The sequence below is a fragment of the Rhincodon typus genome, chromosome 6 (genome assembly GCF_021869965.1).
Source record: "Rhincodon typus isolate 14 chromosome 6, sRhiTyp1.1, whole genome shotgun sequence".
In the NCBI taxonomy this organism is placed as follows: Eukaryota; Metazoa; Chordata; class Chondrichthyes; order Orectolobiformes; family Rhincodontidae; genus Rhincodon; species Rhincodon typus.
The window spans coordinates 4,544,896-4,566,108 of record NC_063337.1 but is presented as its reverse complement, the minus strand read 5'-3'; the positions used below and the strand labels follow the sequence as shown (position 1 = coordinate 4,566,108).

Below are 21,213 nucleotides of genomic sequence, written 5' to 3'. Positions count from 1 at the left end.
GGTCTGGACCCTTCATCAGAAAATCTTCATTTTCTGAAGAAGGGTCTAGGCCCGAAACGTCAGCCTTCCTGCTCCTCTGATGCTGCTTGATCTGCCGTGTTCATCCAGCTCTACACCTTGTTATCTCGGATTCTCCAGCATCTGCAGTTCCTACTATCTCTGTAACGAGCACAGAATCTGGGCTGAGACTTGTGGAACAGTACTGAGGGAGTGCTGCACTGTCGGAGCTGTCACCTTCCACATGAGGTGTTCCCATGTGGGATCCTGCCACCCTCTTGGCTTGGTGTAATTGTTGCCATGGCAATGCAGCATGTATTTTTCTTAATCGTTCATGGGCTGTGAGAGTTGCTGGTTAGAGCCTCACTTAATGCCCTGCAGAAGGTGGTGGTGAGCTGCCTTCTTGAATTGCTGCAGTCCTTGAGGTCCAGGGAGAAAGTTCCAAGATTTTGACCCAGTGACGCTAAAGGAATGCCATTGCATTTCCAAGTCAGGATGGTGACTTGGAAGGGGAGCTTACAGGGTTGGTGTTCCCATGTATCCGCTGCCTTTGTCCTTCTAGATGGAAGTGGTCGTGGGTTTGGAAGGTGCTGTCTGAGGATCTTTGGTGAATTTCTGCAGTGCATCTTGTCAGTAGTACATGCTGCTGCTACTGAGCGTCGGGGGTGGAGGGAGTGGATGCGGCACCAATCAAGCGGGCTGCTTTGTCCTGGATAGTGTCAAGCTTCTTAAGTGTTTTTGGAGCTGCCTCTCCTAAGCTCAGCTGATGGAGAAGCGCTCCAAAAGCTTGATTTCAAATATACCCTGGTGTTGTGTGAATTCTGACTTTGTCCACCCCAGTCCAAAATCTGCACTGCCACATCATTTCTTAACTATGGAAAAACATGCAGTATTAAACACCAAAAACTGCAGTGCCTAAATATATCAATGACATTTTTATTAACTTAAATTTATGAACCAATGTTTCTTAGGATTGATTTTTCCCATTTAAAACAAAGACAGATGCAAGGATACGAAATACTTAGAAAGCAGCTTTCATACGCTGGAGTATTTTTGAAAGGCAGTCACTTGGTAATGTTGGATTTGCAGCATCTATGCACAGCAAGATCCCAACAGCAGCACGAGTAAAACTATTTCAGTCATGTTGGTTCAGAGATAAATGTAGGTCAGGATGCTGCATTGGGATTGGGGGGAGGGGGAGGGGTTGAGTGGGGATTTGTTCCTAGCGTGACCAAACCTCAGTTCTGATTCAAAGTATTTGCTGTAAATTTCATATTTTCACAAAAACAAAATGTCTGCCACATTACATAGAAGCGTAGAAAACGGGCAGGAATAGGCCATTCAGCCCCTCGAGCCTGCTGTACCATACAGTATGATCATGGCTGATCATCCAATTCAGTCCCTTGTTCCCTTATAACTCTGATCCCTTTTACTCTAAGAAGTGTGTCTAACTCCTTCTTGAAATACCTTCCTCAATCAGGATTGTGGGGTTGACCTGCAATCTTCTGAATCCAAGGGAAAAGTGTTCCCTACAGAGCCTGTGCTGACACCTTCTTATCTCCTGTAAGACTGTGGATCTTAGCTAGTTATGTAGAGGGTGACTTCTACACCCTACTGTCCTGAACTAGTATTGGTTTTGAATACATGGGATTGTGTGGGACTTTCCCCAACCTTTAGGAAAACTGTTCCCGAACTCTGTCCCTACCTCTCAAAATGGAAACACCAAGAGATCTGATCATTACCAAGGCCATAAACCTTCCACTGTGGGTTCATTGCACAGCTTAGAGTTCATACAGACATGATAATGCTGTGCAGTGATCAGTGTCCCAGCCTCTGAATCAGGTATCCTGGATTTGAGTCCAGCCGTAGGACTTGATGACCACAAAGCGTGGTTCATAATGTGGCCAGAATAGGTCAGCCATCAACTTGTAACTCCTTCTGATGATGAAATGTAGGAGCAGAAGCAGACCATCAGGTCTGCTATGCCATTTAATGAGATTGCAGCTGATCTCATAATCTGCAACTCCATTCTGCTGCCTTATGCCCATAATCCTTGATTCCCTTACTGACTAAAAATCTTGTCTATCTCAACTGAATTAACTTGATGACCCAGCCTCAACAGCCCTCTGAGATAAACAATTCTACAGATTCACGACCCTCTAAGAAATTCCTCCTCAAATGGATGACCCCTTCATCTGAGATGATGCCCTCTGGTCCAAGACTCTCCCACATGGGGAAACTACCTCTCCACATCTACCTGGTCAAGTACCCCAAGAATCCTAATGTTTAAAAATGGTGCCTGTTTTAAACTCCAAGGAGAACAGACTCAACTTATTCAAATTCTTGTCCCTCTGTGTCCAGAATCAGCCTGGTGAACTTTCTCTGGACTGCCTCCAATGCCAGTATATCTTTAGATAACTGTTCAGCGTATTCCAATTTTGGCCTGACTAGCATGCTTGAGGGACCAAATGGCCAACTCCTGCTTGTATTTCTTGTGTTCTTATCAACACAGACCTCTATCACCTAAGGGAGCAAAGGGGCAGCAGACATGGAAACAGCACCTGCTGCAAGTTCCCCTGTAAGCCACTCACCATCCTGACTGGGAAATATATCGCTGTTCCTTCAGTGGGACTGGGTCACAAAGCCTGGAATTCCCTCACTAAGGGCACTGTGGGTGAGTCTACACCAAAGGCTGCAGCAGTTCAAGAAAGCAGATCCCCAACACCTTCTCCAGGGCAATTAGCAATTAGCTTTGAGCAATAAAGGGTGTGACTCCTGTTTTTTTATAAACAGTAATCCCTTGTTCTAGATTAGACAATAAGGAATAGGAACAAGAGTAGGCCATTCAGCCCCTTGAGCTTATGCTGCCATTTAATAGAATTATGATCCTCCCATAAGAGGCAATGTACTGTCCACATTCCCTGCTTAATCTTGCATCCTTCAAATAAGTCACCTCTTAATCTTCTAAAGTCTGGATGATAAACTGTTGTCCTTTCCGTTGCTGTTTGGTGTGTATAGAGAGCGAACATATGACTGTGGCTTTTGCTGGATGGTTTTGCAGGGCAGCTCTGAGTGACCGCCAATGACTGCCTCCCCTGATTCGCACCCGTGAACATGACAAAGGGCTGCAGTGAAGGTTTTTTCCCACAGGCTGACAATTAATCCGACACTCCAACACAAACCATTGTTTTAAGATACTCTTTAGGATCCATCTCCATTTATCATCTTTGACTTTGGCTGGTTGTCCTCAGCCCAGATTGAGACTGAAACCTCAAAGGTTTCACTAAAGTCCGCCAATGTGCATGGCAGACTTGTGATCTGGGAGCAGCGTGCCAGGAGTGTAGTGTCTCAACTATACCCCTCACTTTGTCCTCCTTTTTAAGACATTGCTCCACGTGACATATTGTAAGCAAGCAATTGTTCACTTGTGCTGATGTTTCCTTCTTTGGCTCAATGTAAATTAATGAGGGCAGTGATGGTGGCACAGTGATAATGTCACTGGGCTCATAATCCTGAGCTCCAGGCCATGCCCTCAAAGCAGGAGTTCAATTCCCACCACAGCAACAGGCTAAGTTCTATTAACTATTAATCTGGAATATAAAGATGGACTAAGTAATAGTGACCATGAAAACATCACTAATGGGGAAAACCCGTCTAGTTCACAGCCACCTGGCCTACATGTGACTCCAAACCCATAGTCATGTGGTTGACCCTTAGTTTCTTTCAAGGGTTGGACTGAAGACCTGTGACCTGTGGTGTGCCACAGGGTTTGGTGCTGTGTCCACTGCAAACTGTCACATTTTTTTTATATAAATGATTTGGATGTGCACATAGGAGGTATGGTTAGCAAGTTTGCAGACGACTCCAAAATTGGAGTAGTAAGCAGAGAAGGTTATTTCAGAGTACAATGTGACCTTGATCAGTTGGGCCAAGAAGTGCGGATGGAGTTTAAGATAAGTGTAAGATGTTGTATTTTGGTAGAGCAAATCTGAGCAGGACTGGTACTCTTGGTAGGGCCCTGAGGATGTTGCTGAACAAAGAGCTCTTGGGGTGCAGGTTCATAGTTCCTTAAAGGTGGAGTGGCAGGTAGATAGAGTAGTGAAGAAGGCATTTTGGTACACTCGCCTTTATTGGCGAGTGCATTGATTATAGAAGTTGGGATGTCATGTTGCATGGGACATTGGCTGGGCCACTTTTCGAATACTGTGTTCAATTCTAGCCTCCCTGCTATAGGAAAGATCTTAAACTTGAAAGAGTTCAGAAAAGATTGACAAGGATGTTGTTAGGCTTGGAGGGTTTGAGCTACAAGGAGAGGCTGAATATCTGGAGCTATTTTCCCTAGAGGGTTGGAGGCTGTGGGGTAACCTTAGAGGTTTATAAAATCTTGAGGGGCACAAATAGGGTGGATAGCCTTTTCCCTAGGGTATGGGAGTCCAAAACTAGAGGGCATAGTTTTAAGGTGAGAGGGGAAAGATATAAAAAGGACCTGAGAGGTAACGTTTTCTCACAGGGTGGTGCATATGTGGAATGAGCTGCCAGAGGAAGTGGTGCAGGGTGGTACAATTACAACATTTAAAGGCATCTGGATGGGTAAATGAATAGGAATAGTTTACAGGGATATGGGACTAGATTAATTTAGGATATCTGATAAGCATGGACAAGTTGGACTGAAGTGTCTGTTTCTGTGCTGTATGACTCTATGGCAATTGGAGATGGTCAGCAACGCTGGACATGAACTCATAATAGAAAAAGAAAACTGCAGTCCCTGTGAAGCCCCTTGAGATGCATTGCTATGTTAAAGGCAGGTTTCTTGTTTGTAGCTGCTTCCTTCTGCTTGAGACCATAGTTCTGTCCAATTTTGTTCATAAGCAGTTCCATATTGCATGATTTCTCTTTCCTGTAGTGGGGATTGTGAATTTTGCTGGAAGGGGATTGATTCGTTGATAGAAGGTGCTGTGTGTTTGTCATTTTTTTTGTGACTGTACTGAGGGTGGCCAAGGAATCAAGTCCAGATTGCGTTAGGGAAGGTGCAATGACCCTCTGCCAAAACTGGCAGCGAGTTCATCAAAATCCCCTATGATTCTTTGTCATTTTACAGAAAATCCCTTGCGGTGAGGATAATGGAATTGTTGAATCAAAGCGTGTCTTTGTTTTTTTTAAAAAAAACTTCTTTTTATAAACCTTGTCATTGTCATGCAAATGATATGAACAGAGGATTCCAACAAGACTTACTTGTGTGTTTTGAGAGTGTGTACTACATACAGTGTCTCATAGCATAGAGTGAAAGAAACCCATTGTATCCATGACAGCTCACTGCAGAGTTCCCAATTAGTTCCACTGCTTCCAGTACTTCACTTAATACCCTGGCAAATGTTTTGTTTCTCAAAACTGTGTATTTTCTTTGGGCATCACTAGCAAGGTCTGCATCTGTTTCCCATCCCCAATTGCCCCTGGACATTTCTGATTGCAGTTAAGAGTCAACCACGTTAAAATATTGAATGTTTTCAAGAAGGAGTTAGGTATGGAGTACTTAGTTGCTTGTTCATGACTGTCACAGACTCAATAGGTCAAAGGGCTTTTTGTCTTTGCTATATAGTTCCTGGAGCTAAAGGTATGGGGAGAAAGTGAGAACAGGCAACTGAGTTAGATGATTAACAATATGATCATATTAGATAGCAGAGCAGGCTTTTAGGTTCTTTATAGCTTGCTCCTGTTTCAGGTCAGGTCTCTTGCCAAACCATGTAGAAATGGCACTTTTCCTTCCATAAGTAACACTTTTTTCAACTGGATGTGTTTTCATAGAGACTGGCTTTTATCTGCCGTGGTGGGATTTGAAACCCATGGTCCCACAGCATTAACCTAACTCTCTGGATTAATCATCCAGTGATTATTACCACTACGCCACTGCCTCTCCTATTCTATTTTGCAAATTGCAATTTGAACTACTTCAGCCACTCCTTCATTTAGGCAATGTATTGCAAATCAAAAGAGCATGTGATCTTGGTTCAGGAGTAGGCCATTCATCCCCTTTGACCCTGAAGCACCATTAGGACAGAGATGAGGAGGATATTCTTCTGATGGTTGTGGATCTGTGGAATTCTTTATTATAGAGGGTTATCGAGCCTGGGTCATTAAGGCTGAGATAGACAGACAGATTTTTAATTAGGAAGGGATTAAAGGGTAATGGTGAAAAGACAGAGTGGAGTTGGGGATTATCAGCTCTACTGTGTCCCTCAGCACATGGTATTGGATGATGGAACGTGTCAATTTGCAACATTCAGCCAAGGCAAAAATCCAATTTAGAAAATAACGAGGAATAGCTGAGAGGTGTCGGAAATATGGAATTTGCTCCAAGGAGTGTTTAAGATAAATAATATAGATCCCTTCTAAGGAGAAGCTAGACAGACATAAGGAGTAGGTTAGTAATGCAGAAAGGATTAATAAAGTATCATGGAAGGATGGTTGTGTGAAACATAAAACACCAGCTTAGGCTTGTCCCAGTGGTCAGCTGGAAATACTGAGCAAACCTATTTGCAATTTGCTGTGGGAGGATTTGAGCTCGGGACATGCTGGTCCAAAGACACAGGTAACACCTATCAATTCAAGCACATCCATCTATAACAGACATGGATATCCAGGTACAAGGGAAGCAGATCAAATATCATTTGTGCATCACCCTAATTGCTTGCTGACCTAACAGTGCCAAACCATGACTTCTGAAGAGCATTAGCGAACCATAGAGTCATAGAGATGTTCAGCATGGGAACAAGCCTTTCAGTCCAACTTGTCCCCTCCGACCAGATATCCCAAACTAATCTAGTCCCAGTTGTCACCATTTGGTCCTTATTCCTCTTAAACCCTTCCTATTCATATTCCCATCAGATGCCTTTCAACTGTTGTAATTGTACCAGCCTCCTCAACCTCTGGCAGCTAATTCCGTACAAGCAACACCCTCTGAGGAAAAAGTTGCCTCTTGGGTCCCTTTTTAAATGTTTTCCCTTTCACCTCAAACCTATGCCCTCTAGTTTTGGACTCCCCTACCCTGGAGGGGAAAAAAGACCTTGTCTATTCACCTATCCATTCCCCTTGTGATTTTATAAGCCTCTATAAGCTCACGCCTCAGCCTCCAATGCTCCAGGGAAAATAGCCCCAGCCTATTCAGCCCCTCCCTATAGCTCAAACCCTCCAACCCTGGCAACATTCATGTAAATCTTTTCTGAACCTCTTCAAGTTTAACAACACTTGCAGGTGGGTCTTTCCAAATCTCTCTTACCTCAAGGGAGTGGAGTTTAGGAACAGAGCAGCCATTTAGTCCTGGAAGTTATTTCACTGTCCAGTAAGATAATGGCTGGTCAATATCCATCTGCCTTGTTCATTTGTCCTTCAATATCCTTACCCAACAAAAATCTATCAATCTTTTTGGTTGAAATTTCGAGACTGAGTTGAATGGGCTCAAGTAGCTTGAATTCGGAAGACAGGAGCAAGAGTAGGCCATTCAGCCCTTCCAGTCTTCTCTGCCATTGTTAAATCATGGCTGATTATCTAGCTCAGTGCCATGTTCCCATTCTACGCCTCATCCCTTGTTGTCATTAGATTCCCAAAAGAGTGCACCAACTGGCTTGAGCAAATGTCTGCAAAATTGAGAAGAGCTAGTGTCAATGGAGACCATTCAGCCCACTATCCTGAGCTGGGTCTCCCAAGTGAGTAATGTCATTCCTGTCTTGGTCTTGACCTTTCTTCCCCAGAGTTCTGTCCAGACTACATATTTAGGGTCATTGAACCCCTACAGCGTGGAAGAAGGCTATTCAGCCCATCGAGTCCACATCGACACTCCAAAGAGCATCCCACCCAGACCTACCTGATCACTTTCATCCCACATATCCCATAGCTAACCTACCTATCCTGCACATCTCTGGACACTATATACAGGCAATTTAGCATGGTCAATCCACCCTAACCTGCACATCTTTGTGACTGTGGGAGGAAACTGGAACACTGGGAGAATGCCACCCCTGGGTGACATTGAACTCTGGTCCCTGGTGCTGTGAGGCAGCAGTGCTAACCACTGAGCCACTGTGCCGCACCAACTCACCATTTGCCATTTTGTTTCAAAGCATAAGTTTGGTTGGGGTGGGGGAAAACGTTCAATTGATTGCTGACAAAGTTTACAACCAGACAATCTCATGCCACAGTAAACAAGTCCAAAAATTCCCCTGGGCTATTGAGAATCCCAGAAACTCTCTCATTACCATCTATACAATCCTGATCACTTGCATTCCTGGTGTGACACTCCCAGATTCATAGCAGGCGCTGTCGCTAATATTCTGAAATAATACACTCCTTTAACACTGCATGTGAAAAATATAACCTAATGAGCTGGATTGAATTTTCTAGATACTAGTTTGGTTCTTTCATAAAGGCATCTAGCAAGAATAAATAGTCCATTGTCTGTAACCCCTGTAGACTGGGGAGTTGCTACAGCACTGGAGAATTGCAAATACTCAAAACATTTTCAAAACAAGGGTGTGAGGGTACAGCCAGTGGCTAGAGGCCAGTCGCATTAACCTCGATGGTGGGGAGGATTTTTAAAAGTAACTTAGAACAAAATTCTTTCGGAGGGTGTGCAATTTTGGAACTCTCTGCCTCGGGCAGTTGGGGCAGGATCAGTGAATATTTTTTTAAAAATCTGGAATTAAGAGTCTAATAATGACTGTGAATCTGTTGTCGATTTGTTGGGGGAAAAACCCATCTGGCTCACTAATACCCTTTAGGGAAGGAAACTGCTGTCCTTACCTGGTCTGGCCTATATTTGACTCCAGACTCTCAGCAATGTGATTGAATCTTAACTGCTCTCTGGGCATTAGGGATGGGCAATAAATGCTGGCTGAGCCAGCAATACCCTCAACCCGCAAATGAATGAAAAGAAAATTTAAGACTGAGATGGATAGATTTCTATTAGGAAGGGGGGTTGAGCGTTGTTTGGGGATTAGTGGGAATGTGGAATTGAAATGCAAACTGATTACCCATGACCTTATTGAACAGCAGAGCAGACTAGAGGGAACATAGGAGCAGGACTGGGCCATTCAGCCCCTCAAGTCCATTCAGTGAGATTGTGGCTGATCTGTGGTCTAGCTCCATGTACTTGTTCAGGTCACATGGTCCATTCCTGTTCCCATTTTACATGTTTGTAAAATTGATACTCCCTTAAGCAAATGCAGGTTAATTAAGCAAAGCCAACAAAGATTTAAGGGCAAAGCATGTTAAACTAACTTGCTTGAGCTTTTCAATGAGATATGAGAAAGGGCTGATGAGGGAAAATACTGCAGATGTGGTGTACATAGAAGGCACTTGATATACTGCTACACAGTAGACTTGAGCAAAGTTAGACCTCGTGAAATAAAAGTGCCAACATGGATACAAGATTGCTGAGTGACCACAAGCAGGGTAATGGCTATTTACCAGACTGGAGGTAGGTTAATAGTGAAGGAGTTGGTGTTCAAAACCCTACTCTTTCTGATATATATTAATGATCTAAATCTTGGTGTGCTGGGCACAACCTCAACATTTGTGGATTATATGAAACTTGGAAACACTGAAACATGTGAATGATTCCCTCTGAAGTAAAGGCTAGCATTTAATTCACTTCCCTATTACCCACTGAACTAGGATGTTTGCTTTTGGTGATTCATGCACAAGGACTCACAAATCCCACTACTGTAGCGTTCTGCAGCCTTTCCCTATTTTAAAAAGAAAAATCCGCTTTTCTATTCTTCCTACTAAAGTGCATAACCTTGCATTTCTCCACATTATGTTCCTTCTGCCAAGTTTTGCCCACTCAGTATATCCTTCTGTAGATTCTTGTCATCCTCACCACTCATTTTAGCACCTAGGTTTTCTGTCATCTGCAAACTTGGCAATAGTACATTCACTTCATTCTGCCAAGAAATTATCTTAAATAAAACAAAGAACTGTGGGTGCTGAAGATCCGGGGTAGCACGGTGGCTCATTGGTTAGCACTGCTGCCTCATAGCACTAGGAACCTGGGTTTGATTCCAGCCTTGGGCGACTGTCTGTGTGGAGTTTGCACATTCTCCCGGTGTCTGCGTGGGTTTCCTCTGGGTGCTCTGGTTTCCTCCCACAGTCCAAGGATGTGCGGGTTAGGTGGGTTGACCATGGGGAAATGTAGGGTTACAGAGATAGGGTAGGGATTGTGTTTGGAGGGTTGGTGTGGCCTCAGTGGGCCAAATGGCCTGCTCCCACACTGATTCTATCTAAAACGGAAATTGCTGGAGAGGCCCAGCAATGCCTGTGGAGAGAAAGCAGAGTAAATGTTTCAAGACCAGTGACCCTTCTTCAGAAGTCATTAACAGTACAAGTAGGCCCATTACCAACACTGTGTTGGATTATGATTAGGCTGGCAAAGTTTGGAACAAATTTTATTGCTGATACAGGATTTAGCAACATCAAACTCCTAAAGGTCATCCAAAAAAACTATTCATTCTGATCTTACCGTAGGTAATCTTTGTAAGTCTACTTTATATGTATTTAAATAAACATATGCAGCAATGTTTTGTTACATATCCATGTGCTTTTTAAAGACAGCAAAGATAGAAATAGATAATGTATATTTACTTATTAAAACTCAAACTGTATTCTTCCAAATGCAGAACCTTGCCAAACATTTCCAGCTCTGCCCTGGACAAATCTTAGACATAGCTGTTGCCAAATCTGATAGTTCAGTTTGCCCTATTTTCTTCATGGACTTTACAGAAAAGAAACATGCTAGCCAATCCTCCACTTAGACAGGCCAGGAGAGTGCGCAAAGAAGTGGCAGATGGAATACAATGTGGGAAATTGAGGTTTTGCACTTTGGTAGGAAGAGTAGAGGCATAGATTATTTTCCAAATGGTGAAAGCCTTCAGAAATTTGAAGCACAAAAGGGAATTGGGAGTCCTACATCATGATTCTCATAGGTTAACATGCAGGTTCAGTTAGCAGTTAGAAATGAATGCTAACATTGCATTTGCCTTTCAAAAGGGCTAGAATACAAGAGCTGCATTTGGAAAACTGAGCAATTTTGGGCCCCATAACTAAGTAAGGATGTGCTGGTGATGGAGAGGGTCTGGAATGATCCTGGGTATAAAGGGCTTACATGTGGAGTGATTTGAGCACTCTGGTCTGTACTTAATGGAATTTAAAGTTATTGGGGGGATGTGATTTGAAACTCTCAGAATACTGGGAGGCCTGGAAATAGTGGACGTGGAGAAGATATTTCCATGAGTAGGAGAGACTAGGACCTGAGGACACAGCCTCAGAATGAAGGAATGACCCTTTTTTTAGAACTGAGATGAAGAGGATTTTTTTAGCCAGAGAGCAGTGAACCTGTGGAACTCATAGCCTCTACAGCCCTCTGAGGCAACGTCATTGAGTGTATTTAAACAGAGATAGGTTCTTGATTAGTAAGGGAATCAAGGGTTATGGGGAGAAGGAGGAGAATGGAGTTGAGAAACATGCCAGCCATGATCTAATGGTGGAGTAGACTTGATGGGTTAAATGATTTCATTCTGCTCTGTATCTTATGGTCTAAAGTAAAACTTTGCATATTATTTTGAATGCTACTTTGTAAACATTTCATTTCCCTTCATGTGACATCTGAAATGATTAATGTATGTATCAATGACCCTGATTTATGTCAGATTGCACGGTTCCAGTTTATGTGCTGAAGTAAATCTGTTTTGAAATGCATAGAGGCATACGCTAAAGACTGAAGACCATCCTCAACTAGCCCACATTTACAAAAGTCAAAGCAAATTATTTGCCATTTGTGATTAAACCAAGGGACAGCATTTGCTGAGCTCAAAGGATAATTAAAAACGAACTGAAGATAATCAATTGCACGCAATGTGGATTATTTTCACTCACTAGAAGTGATAGATATTTGTACATAGGGACCAATTTTGATTTGATTAATTGTCTCATGTATCTAAGTGCAGTGAAATGCTTTGTTTGCGAGCAACACAGGCAGATTATAACATACAAGGCCATAAAGATTATAGGGCACTTAGAGTGAGGCATACAAGGTTTTGTGCACCTTCTGTGCAGTGTAACAAGATCAAATTAGAGGTCTGTTCAGAGTCTAATAGCAGGGAAGAAACTGTTCTTGAAACTGTTCTTGAACCTGTTGGCATGTGTCTTTTAAGCTTCTGTATCTTCTACCTGATGGAAGAGGTTGGAAGAGAATATTGCTGGGGTGGGAGGAATCTTTTGGCTACCTTTCTGAGAAGTGTAGATGGGAGGTTGGCTTGCGTGATGGTCACAACGTTCTGTAGTTTCTTACAGTCCTGGACCTGCAGACGAAAGAAATATGCTCAAATATGTCACTTTTTTTTTTTATTTGCTTTCCCCATGGCAACATTTCAGGCAATTAGAGGTGACCTGCCAACCAATTATTTTTTTTTCTTGTAGGATAAATTTTTGAGGTTATTTTAAATTTGATATTCTTGTGGTGATGAGGGACTAGAGGGCATAGATTTAAGGTGAGTGGGAAAGATTTAAAAGGGACCTAAGGGGCACTTTTTTCTCACTGTGTGTGGTGCAGGCATAGAATAAGTTGCCAGAGGAAGTGGTGGAAGCTGGTACAATTACAATATTTAAAGACATTTGGATGGGCATATGAACAGGAAGGGTTTAGAGGGATACGGGCCAAATGCTGGAAAATGGGACTAGATTAATGTAGGACATCTGTTCGGCATGGACAAGTTGGACTGAAGGGTCTGCTTCTGTGTTGTACAGGACTGAGTGAAAAGCTTTGCCAATATTGTGTCAGTTTTTCTCTGCACTTTTCTAGCTCTGACCAGCTAACTTTTTTTTTTCAAAAAGCAGTGGGATAAAGAGGAAAACAATTGAACATGTGATGGAGATAGAGCAGGGGAGTGGAGCTGACTAGATACTCTTCCAAAGAGGCAGCACAGACTGCTCTATGTAAAGAGCATCCTGAAGGTAGGGTTTAAAATGATGGATGTTCACAGGGTGGATGAGAAATCTGGAAACAGAGGGGGACAATTTAGAACATGAACTAAACTGTGAAAAGTTGGGCTGGTGTAAACTTGTAAGCAAAGTGCTAGGACAATTTGAAACCAGGAGAATATTAAGGTATTGATGTCAAATGATGTTTTTTTTCAGAAGTTCAGAATTGTTACAGTGCAGAAGGAGCCTGTTGGGCCCATCATATCTGCACTGGATCTTCAAGTGTCATTTTAACCAGAGTCAATCTCCTGCTTTTTCCACATACCCTTGCTCATAAATTCTTTTTAAATAATCACCTAGTGCCCGTCTTGAATGCTTCAATTCAACCTGCCTCCACCACATTTCAGGACAGTGCATTCCATACCCTCCATACTCACTATGTAAAAGAGTTTTTATTTCTCCCATCGCCCTTGCTGCTTTTACAAACCATTTGCGATCTATGCCCTCTCATTCTTGTTCCTTTGAGAAGCAGGAATGGTTTTCTTCCTAACTGCTCAATCTAACTTTGTGATTTTTGAAAATCCCTGTCAGATCTCCCCTCTGCCACCACCTCTCCAAGGAGGACAGTCCCAGCTCCTTTAATCTATCCCCATGACTAAAGGTCCTCATCCTTGGGCCATTCTTGTAAAACACTTCTGCATACTGGCTAACGTTGAAAATAGGAGCAGAAGCAGGCCATCTGGGCCCATGAGCCAATTCCATCATTCAATTTGATCAAGTTATTCCATCAGTTTGGAACTCTGGTCATGAAAAGGGTAGGAAGGAAAAATCACAGCAATGGAATTCTGGCAATTTTCCTCAGTCACTTGGTAAAATGTCAGGTGCAATTACTATACTTCGAACAAAGATAGACTTACCTGATCTGTTTCAACTTTGTCTAGGAGCTGGTGCAAGCATTCTCTCTGCCTTGAGTAACCTACCATCTCTTCCTTGGCTGGCAAGGTCAAAGATAGAGCGACATTTGCAAATGATCTCTGTTTATCAGTGGGTTATCACTTTTCTAATTATGGGTAAGTTCACACCTTCCTTCAAATATATTTTCAACTAAAATATAAAAAATTTGGAGACTGTTCCTTTATAATGTATTTTAAGTTGTTGTACCATTTGAGGTGCAGATGGGATTTATGCGTGTACCTAAAAGAATAGAATAAAAACAATAGACGATCAAGCACAATGGCAATGGAGAAGTTTTGGTTTGCCTATGTGTTTTAATAAAGATGCAAAAACTCAATTTAAATGGTCAAGAGGAGAACAGGAATGACCATTCAGCCTTTTAAACCTTTTAAAGTTAGATTAGTACTGTACTGGCTCTTGAATTCCTCGTTCCTTCAACCTTGATGCTCTTCAACAAGAATGAAAGTGCCAAGCATCATTTTTTTTTTGGCTCCAGCTTATTAATGATTCCTGTATCACTACCTTTAACACTCAGTCTCAAACTTTCTCAATGGTTGCTAGTTAGCTGATGCCGAACTAAAGTCTCTAGTTTATCTCTAAACTCTAAACAAGAAAGCTCTTAATAAAATCCCTACAGTGTGGAAACGGCCCTTCAGGCCAGACCCATCCCCCATAACGCTACATTTCCTATAGCTAACACCTAATCTACACATGCCTCTTGTCGGCTTTCAGAATGGTTAACCTGTGTTGATGATACTCTTCACTAAAGGAAAGGAATAAGTAGGCTCTACAGGGTGAAGGAACATAAAGGTTATTTTGCCTGATGCAGTGCAGAGACCAGATGGATGCATGATCTGAGACAGGTGTTCAAATCTCAACCATGGTGACCAGGAATTTGTATTCCAACAACTGCTTGGTTGAGCACAACTTAAATATCACTGAAGAGAGACAAAATTTAAGATTTTTGTCTTGTGCCTATCAGCACTGAAATGCAAGAAAAGAAACAACTTTTAGAAAATTTAGATAATTTTAGTTTTTGATTAAATTTTGACAGTCTAAATCAAATCAATAATTTTATACCTCCCCTGAGAAGAGTGTGCTGTGATAGCAACAAATATGAAACAGGAATTGGCTAAGCTCTGAACGATTAGGGTTGCCCTGTCTGGTTTGAATTTAATCAGTTAATTAAAACAGTCAGCAGTTCCTACTGCATCTCTACACCAACCATATCATAGAATCCCTACAGTGTGGAAACAGGCCCTTCGGCCCAACAAGTCCACACCGACCCTCGGAACATCCTACCCAGACCCATCCCCCTATAACCCACCTAATCTACACATCCCTGAACACTACGGGCAATTTAGCAAGGCCAATCCACCTATCCTGCACATCTTGGGACTGTGGGAGGAAACCCACACGGACACAGGGAGAATGTTGCCCGAGAGTGGAATCAAACTTGGGTCCCTGGCGCTGTGAGACAGCAGTGCTAACCACTGAGCCACCATGCAGTCTGACCAATCAGCACCCTCTGCTCATTCCATATCAATTGTTCTTTCCTTGCTGCATTTATTGTTCCTTTCTTGCATTTCAGTTATGATGGGCATAAGACAAAAAGCTTCAGCTTCATGTCTCCTTCTAACAATGTTTAAGCACCCACATCCCCATGAATGAAAGAAAAATAAATTAAATAATATTCACCTCGTTGGGATTAGTAAAGCTACCATACTCCTCCCAAACCATCAGGCTGCTCTCCTATTAGAAAGGCAACTGGTGGTGGTTTAATCTTAGGGTCACCACGCCTTGGGTGAAGGGAGAGGTTGAGAAGGAGAGTCCTTCATGGAACCTCAGCTGGTGCAGGAGTTGAACCCACACCATTGGTATCACACTGCTTCACAAACTAGCCAACTGAGCTAACCAACCCCTTGAATGGAACAGCTGCATGATAATTCCCTATGTGCCATGAGTGAAAGAAAGTTCTATTCTTCACTATTGTCGTGTCTCTTGGTTTCAGTTTTGGGTGATTCATCTCCTTGACTATACTTCTGATTTCACGTTACAGGGATCACATGCACTATGGTCTTGTTCTACATGTTCTTCACTAACCTGTGGCCCATTGCAGCTTTATACTTTTCCTGGCTAGCCATCGATTGGAATACACCGAACCAAGGTTAGAAACTAGGACAAGGAGTGGACCTGCTTAAGTTGCAGTGGGATTTGATCAAGAAGTCTAACAGCTGATCTTGTGTTTGCAGGAGCTTTTTTTGGTTTTTATTCCCTGATGAGCTCTTTGCTTGTCAGCTTCAGGACAAAGCAGTCTGCTCGATTTACAAAAATATAAACATTTATGCCCTTGACCAACAGCATACAAGGGGCAGCAGTGTGTACCATCTACAAGATGCAGTGCAACAACTTGCCAATGCCTCTTCCACAGCACCTTCCAAATCTGCAAGCTGGGATGAGGCCTGTAGTTACGTAGGAACACCACCAACTGAATTCTGACTTGGAATTGTAACACCAGATTCATTAGAGTTAAAATCCCTTCCTTCCAGTACTATGAGCATACATGATGTGGAGATGCCGGTGTTGGACTAAGGTGGACAAACTCCAATGTCACATGACACCAGGTTATAGTCCAACAGATTTGCTTGAAATCACAAGCTTTCGGAGCACTACTCCTTAAGGTGAAGTGAAACGCTTCACCTGACAAAGGAGCAGCGCTCCGAAAGCTTGTGATTTCAAAACAACCTGTCATACTATAATCTGGTGTTGTGACTTCTGTGTATACATAAACAGCATAGACTGCAGTGGTTCAGGAAAGTGGCTCATCACCTTTTCAGGATGATTAGGGATGGGCAATGAATGGTACACTTGTCATCCAAGCTTGACGTCCAAAGAATGAAATTCTGGAGTGAAAGGAGCCAATTTTTCAGTGCTGTCCACACCTCAGCATAAGAAATAGAAGGTGGAGTAGAGTAGTCGAGCCTGCTACACCATTCACAAGATCGCAGCTGATCTTCTACTCCAAGTCCACCTTCCTGCCTTATCCCATTAGTCAAACAGGCCCTTCGGTCCAACTCGTACATGCCGACTAAATATCCTAAATGAATCTAGTCCCATTTGGCCTGTATCCCACTAAACCTTCCTATTCATGTACCCATCCAGATGCCTTTAAAATGTTGTAGTTGTACCAGCCTCCTCCTCCACCTCTGACAGCTCAGGTGCTGTCTTCAATACACTTAATGACTCTATCCACAGGCCTTTTGTGCAAGAAATTCTTTTTTGAATCATTCATAGGATGTGGACAGTAGCTGGGCCAGCATTGATTGCCCATTTCTAATGGCCCTGAGGGCAGTTAAGTCAACAACATTGCTGTAGGCCTGGAGTCACATGTAGGCCTAGAGTAGGTAAGGACAGCAGATTTCCTTCCCTAAAGGAAATTCTATTTTCCAGATGTCTTATTGAATTCCAGTTTCACCAGGTGCTATGGTGGGATTTGAACACATTTCTTGAGAATCATAACCTGGCAATCTGGTTTACTAGACTACCAACATTGTCACTACTCCATGCCTCCTCCAAGTTCTCGAGCACCACCACCAGAGTAATGCCACTGAACTGGTGATCCCATACAGGCCCAAGCCAATGCTTTGGCGATGTGAGTTTAGAATCTAATGGAACTTGCATTCAATAAACAAATCTGCAATTGAAAACATGTCTCAGTTTTCGTGGTCACCACCACATCTCAGTAACTCAACAACTATCAGCATAGTCATTAAAACCCAGTGGTCCTTTGTTTTTTTTTATGGAAGGAAGTCTGTTGTCCTCATTTGGTCTAGGCCTACATGTGACTCCAGACCCACAGCAATGTGGTTGACTCTTAAATGCCATCTAAAATGACTGAACTACCTGCTCAGTTCAAGGGGCAATCAGGGAAGGGCAGCAAGTGCTGGACCTGCCAGTGATATCTGCGTCCTTTGAAAGAGTAAGAGACAAATTCTCCTTGTCTTAGTCCTAATGAGCAACCCTTTGTTCTGAGACTGTGGTGAGTTCTAGATTCCATAACCAGGAGAGCATGTTCTCAGCATTTATCCTGCCAGGCACCTTGATGTTTATATAATTCAGTTGCTCAACTGTCTTCTAAACACCAGCAAATATGGGCCTGGTCTATTCAGATGTCAGTGGAATCATCTTTGAGGAATAGTGACATGAAAGATCCTTGTCTTTATGCAGGAATGCTTCAGTTGCCATTAGTGGAGATCTTGCAATTTCCCACTTGTATAGGAAGGTCTAAGACCCAAGCACTCTTTGCCCGCTTTGACAGAAAGTGAATGTGGGTGAAGGTGAATGTTGCCCACGATGTCCCATGCGGTTCAACAACCCACCAAATATTGGCGCTGAGGCTACTGCATAACCGATGGACATGATTGGCATGCGAGATCCTCGCATTTCTAATTAGAGGAGTAGATTAGAGAATTCAAATGAAATTGATGGCAAACATTAGCGAATCACTGAGGCGCCAGCTAGAGTGTTGTGCTCCATTCTGGGAGCCTCGTTTTAGGAAGGATGTCAGTGTGGAAGAGGGCGCAGAGGAGCAATGGTCTAGTGGTATTATCACTGGACTATTAATCCAGAGACCCAGATAATGTTCTGGGGACCTGGGTTTGAATCCCACCACGGCAGATGGTGGAATTTCAATTCAGTAAATAGGAATTAGGAATCTACTGATGACTGAATCAATTGTCAATTGTCAATTGTCAATTGTTGGAAAAACCCATCTGGTTCACTAATGCCCTTTAAGGAAGGAAGCTGCCATCCTTACCTAGTCTGGCCTACATGTGACTCCAGACCCACAGCAATGTGGTTGACTCCTAACTGCCCTCTAGGCAACTAGGGATGAACAATAAATGCTGCCTAGCCAGCAATGCCCTCAGCCTGTGAATGAATAAAGAAGAAAAATCTCTCAATGGTTCTCCATTTTAAATACAAGGAGTGGAAAATCTGCAGCTGCTGTTCTTCAAAGGGGGAGGATAAAAGGTTGAGGGAAGATAGAATAAAGGTGATGGGTTTTTACCAAAATGTTGATATAGTTACCGGAAGGCGCACAAATTCAAGATAATTGGCAGAAGGCAAAGGATGGAGGAGAGGAGATTTGTTACACGGCGAGTTACAATCTGGGACCTGCTTCGTGAAACTACGTTGGAAGCAGATTGAGTAAGAACTTTCCAAAGATGAATTAGATAAATGTTTAAACAGGAGGAATTTTCAGGACTGGGAGAAAATAACAAGGGGGAGTAACATATACTTTGCAAGTCACACTGTGGCTGATCATTTTGGGAAAATTAAAATATCCTCTTTGCAGGTGGACGGAGGTCAGAATGGGTTCGGAACTGGGCTGTATGGAGATACTTCCGAGAATACTTTCCTGTCCGAGTGAGTACGTTAAAATGACCAAGTGATGAGACTTGTAATTTCTTGGGAATGAGGGCTTGCTGTAACGAAATGCACCTTTTTTGAATTTTGTGTTTAAATAACTTCAGGAAGGGCACTTGTGGCCCAGTCATGGTGTCACTCAAGCTGAGCCAGGAGAGCTAGCTTGAAATTCCAGAGGTGTCACAACATCGCAGAGCTAGTTGATAAGCAGATAATTTAAATAACCTCAGTATGCCATTCTGCTTTTTACTAATCTCCCATAAGGTCATCGACCCCTTCCATAATGCTGTCCAGTGTCATAGACACTAGTGTCACACCCTCTAGTGGTCAGAGGCCTGGTTCCCACTCCTAGAACCTGGGCTCAAAATCCACACTGACCTTCCTCCGTGCTGGAGTCCTGTACATAGGGAATGCTATGCTACTGAAGGTACCAGAGGTCCTATTTGACCTTTTCTAAGATGTACATAAAAGATCCCATGACCGTATTTAGAACAGGGGAGGGAACAACAATGTAGCGATAATGTCACGGTCAGTAATGCAGGCAACCAGTGTCTGAATCCCAACAAGCTTCTTTGTCTAATGGATATTTAAAGAACCATGTAGGTTTTTACATCAATTGATAATTCTCTTGGGTCACCACCGAGACTAGCTTTTCCCTCTAAATTTCCAGATTGTGTTTATTAATTGAACTTAAATTCCACCAACTCCTGTGGTGGGATTTGTACTTGTAATCCCCACAGCATTAACCTGGACCTCCCATTTGTTAGCGCAGTGACATTACTACTACACCATTGTCTCCCCTTGAAGCTCATTGGGAGGTTGAAGGTCCTTTTATAAATGGAAGAAATTTGTGGCCTTTTTTTAGTCGGCTGGAAGTTGTTTCTCAACTTTTTTTTTTCTCTTGTGCAGTGTTAAGTATTTGATCACAAAGTTGTGGTTCAATACTTCTACAAACAGTTTGATCATGTGCCCAGCTAACTTGATTCCAATGAATGTTCTATTTGAGATTGGTATGCGTTTAAAATTTTGAATTCACGGTGAGTTAGAGACAGTGACATTCTGGTCAAAGACCTAAAAACATTCCTTTTATTGGAAAATACCCCAGGATCATATTTCATGCAAGGAGGATGTTTCTCCATCCTGTTCTGGGACCAATGTTTATCCCTTACCAACATGATCAAAATCAGATTAATGCGGGCATTGTCACATTGCCGTTTGTTTGTGACCTTTTGTGTAATTTAGCTGCGCTATACCCTACCTACTCGAGCATCTGCACTGGGGGTTTGAGACTGTTGCATATCTCCTGCTGGAATGTGCCGTTGCAAAGGAAGTCTGGAGAGATGCAGTGGTTTTTGTCAAAGTTCGTCCCGAGCAATTCTGTGATGCGGGACTCTGCTCTACGGTCTGTTCCCCATGATGCACATCAAGACAAACATCAACTGTGCCTGGAGGACCATCAACTTGGTGAAAGATGCCCTTTGGTGTACCCGAAGCGTATTGGTCTTCCAGAGCTAGGAGTTGACCCCGACCAAGTGTTGCAGACTGGCACATTCCATGGTCCAGGACTATGTGCTGAGGGACATACTAAAGCTTGGGGCATCTGCTGCCAAAGCACAATGGGGGGCAGACCACTGGCAGAAAGACCTCAGACAAAGTACAGTGGAGGTCAGTTCAGTTATCAGACCCTCCTGGTGCCTCAAATGCATGTAAATATAGTCTTGGATAAGTAAGAAATGCCTTGTGTTTTTTTTGTTGTAACTGCAGGGAATGTCAAATTCCAATGTTTACTTCTAATTCATGTGCAAAGACCATATAGAAATGCTTCCACAACTGTGTAGGTACATAAAACAAAAATCTTTATTTTTATAT

At 42.8% G+C, this 21,213-nt stretch overlaps 1 protein-coding gene across 3 annotated transcripts in view; it reads left to right on the top strand.

The window, feature by feature from the left end:
- The window catches only part of dgat2 (diacylglycerol O-acyltransferase 2), a 659,593-nt gene that overhangs the window by 600,977 nt on the left and 37,403 nt on the right, over positions 1-21,213 (top strand). The window contains exons 2-4 of one of the 3 annotated variants that reach the window (XM_020518660.2): positions 13,905-14,033; positions 15,977-16,084; positions 19,274-19,344. The exons of 1 other annotated variant lie outside the window; for it this stretch is intronic. In XM_020518660.2, coding sequence (XP_020374249.2) covers positions 13,905-14,033; positions 15,977-16,084; positions 19,274-19,344 — 308 coding nt within the window. The remainder of the gene's footprint in view (positions 1-13,904; positions 14,034-15,976; positions 16,085-19,273; positions 19,345-21,213) is intronic. One more of the 3 variants, XM_048598470.1, reaches the window with a different exon arrangement.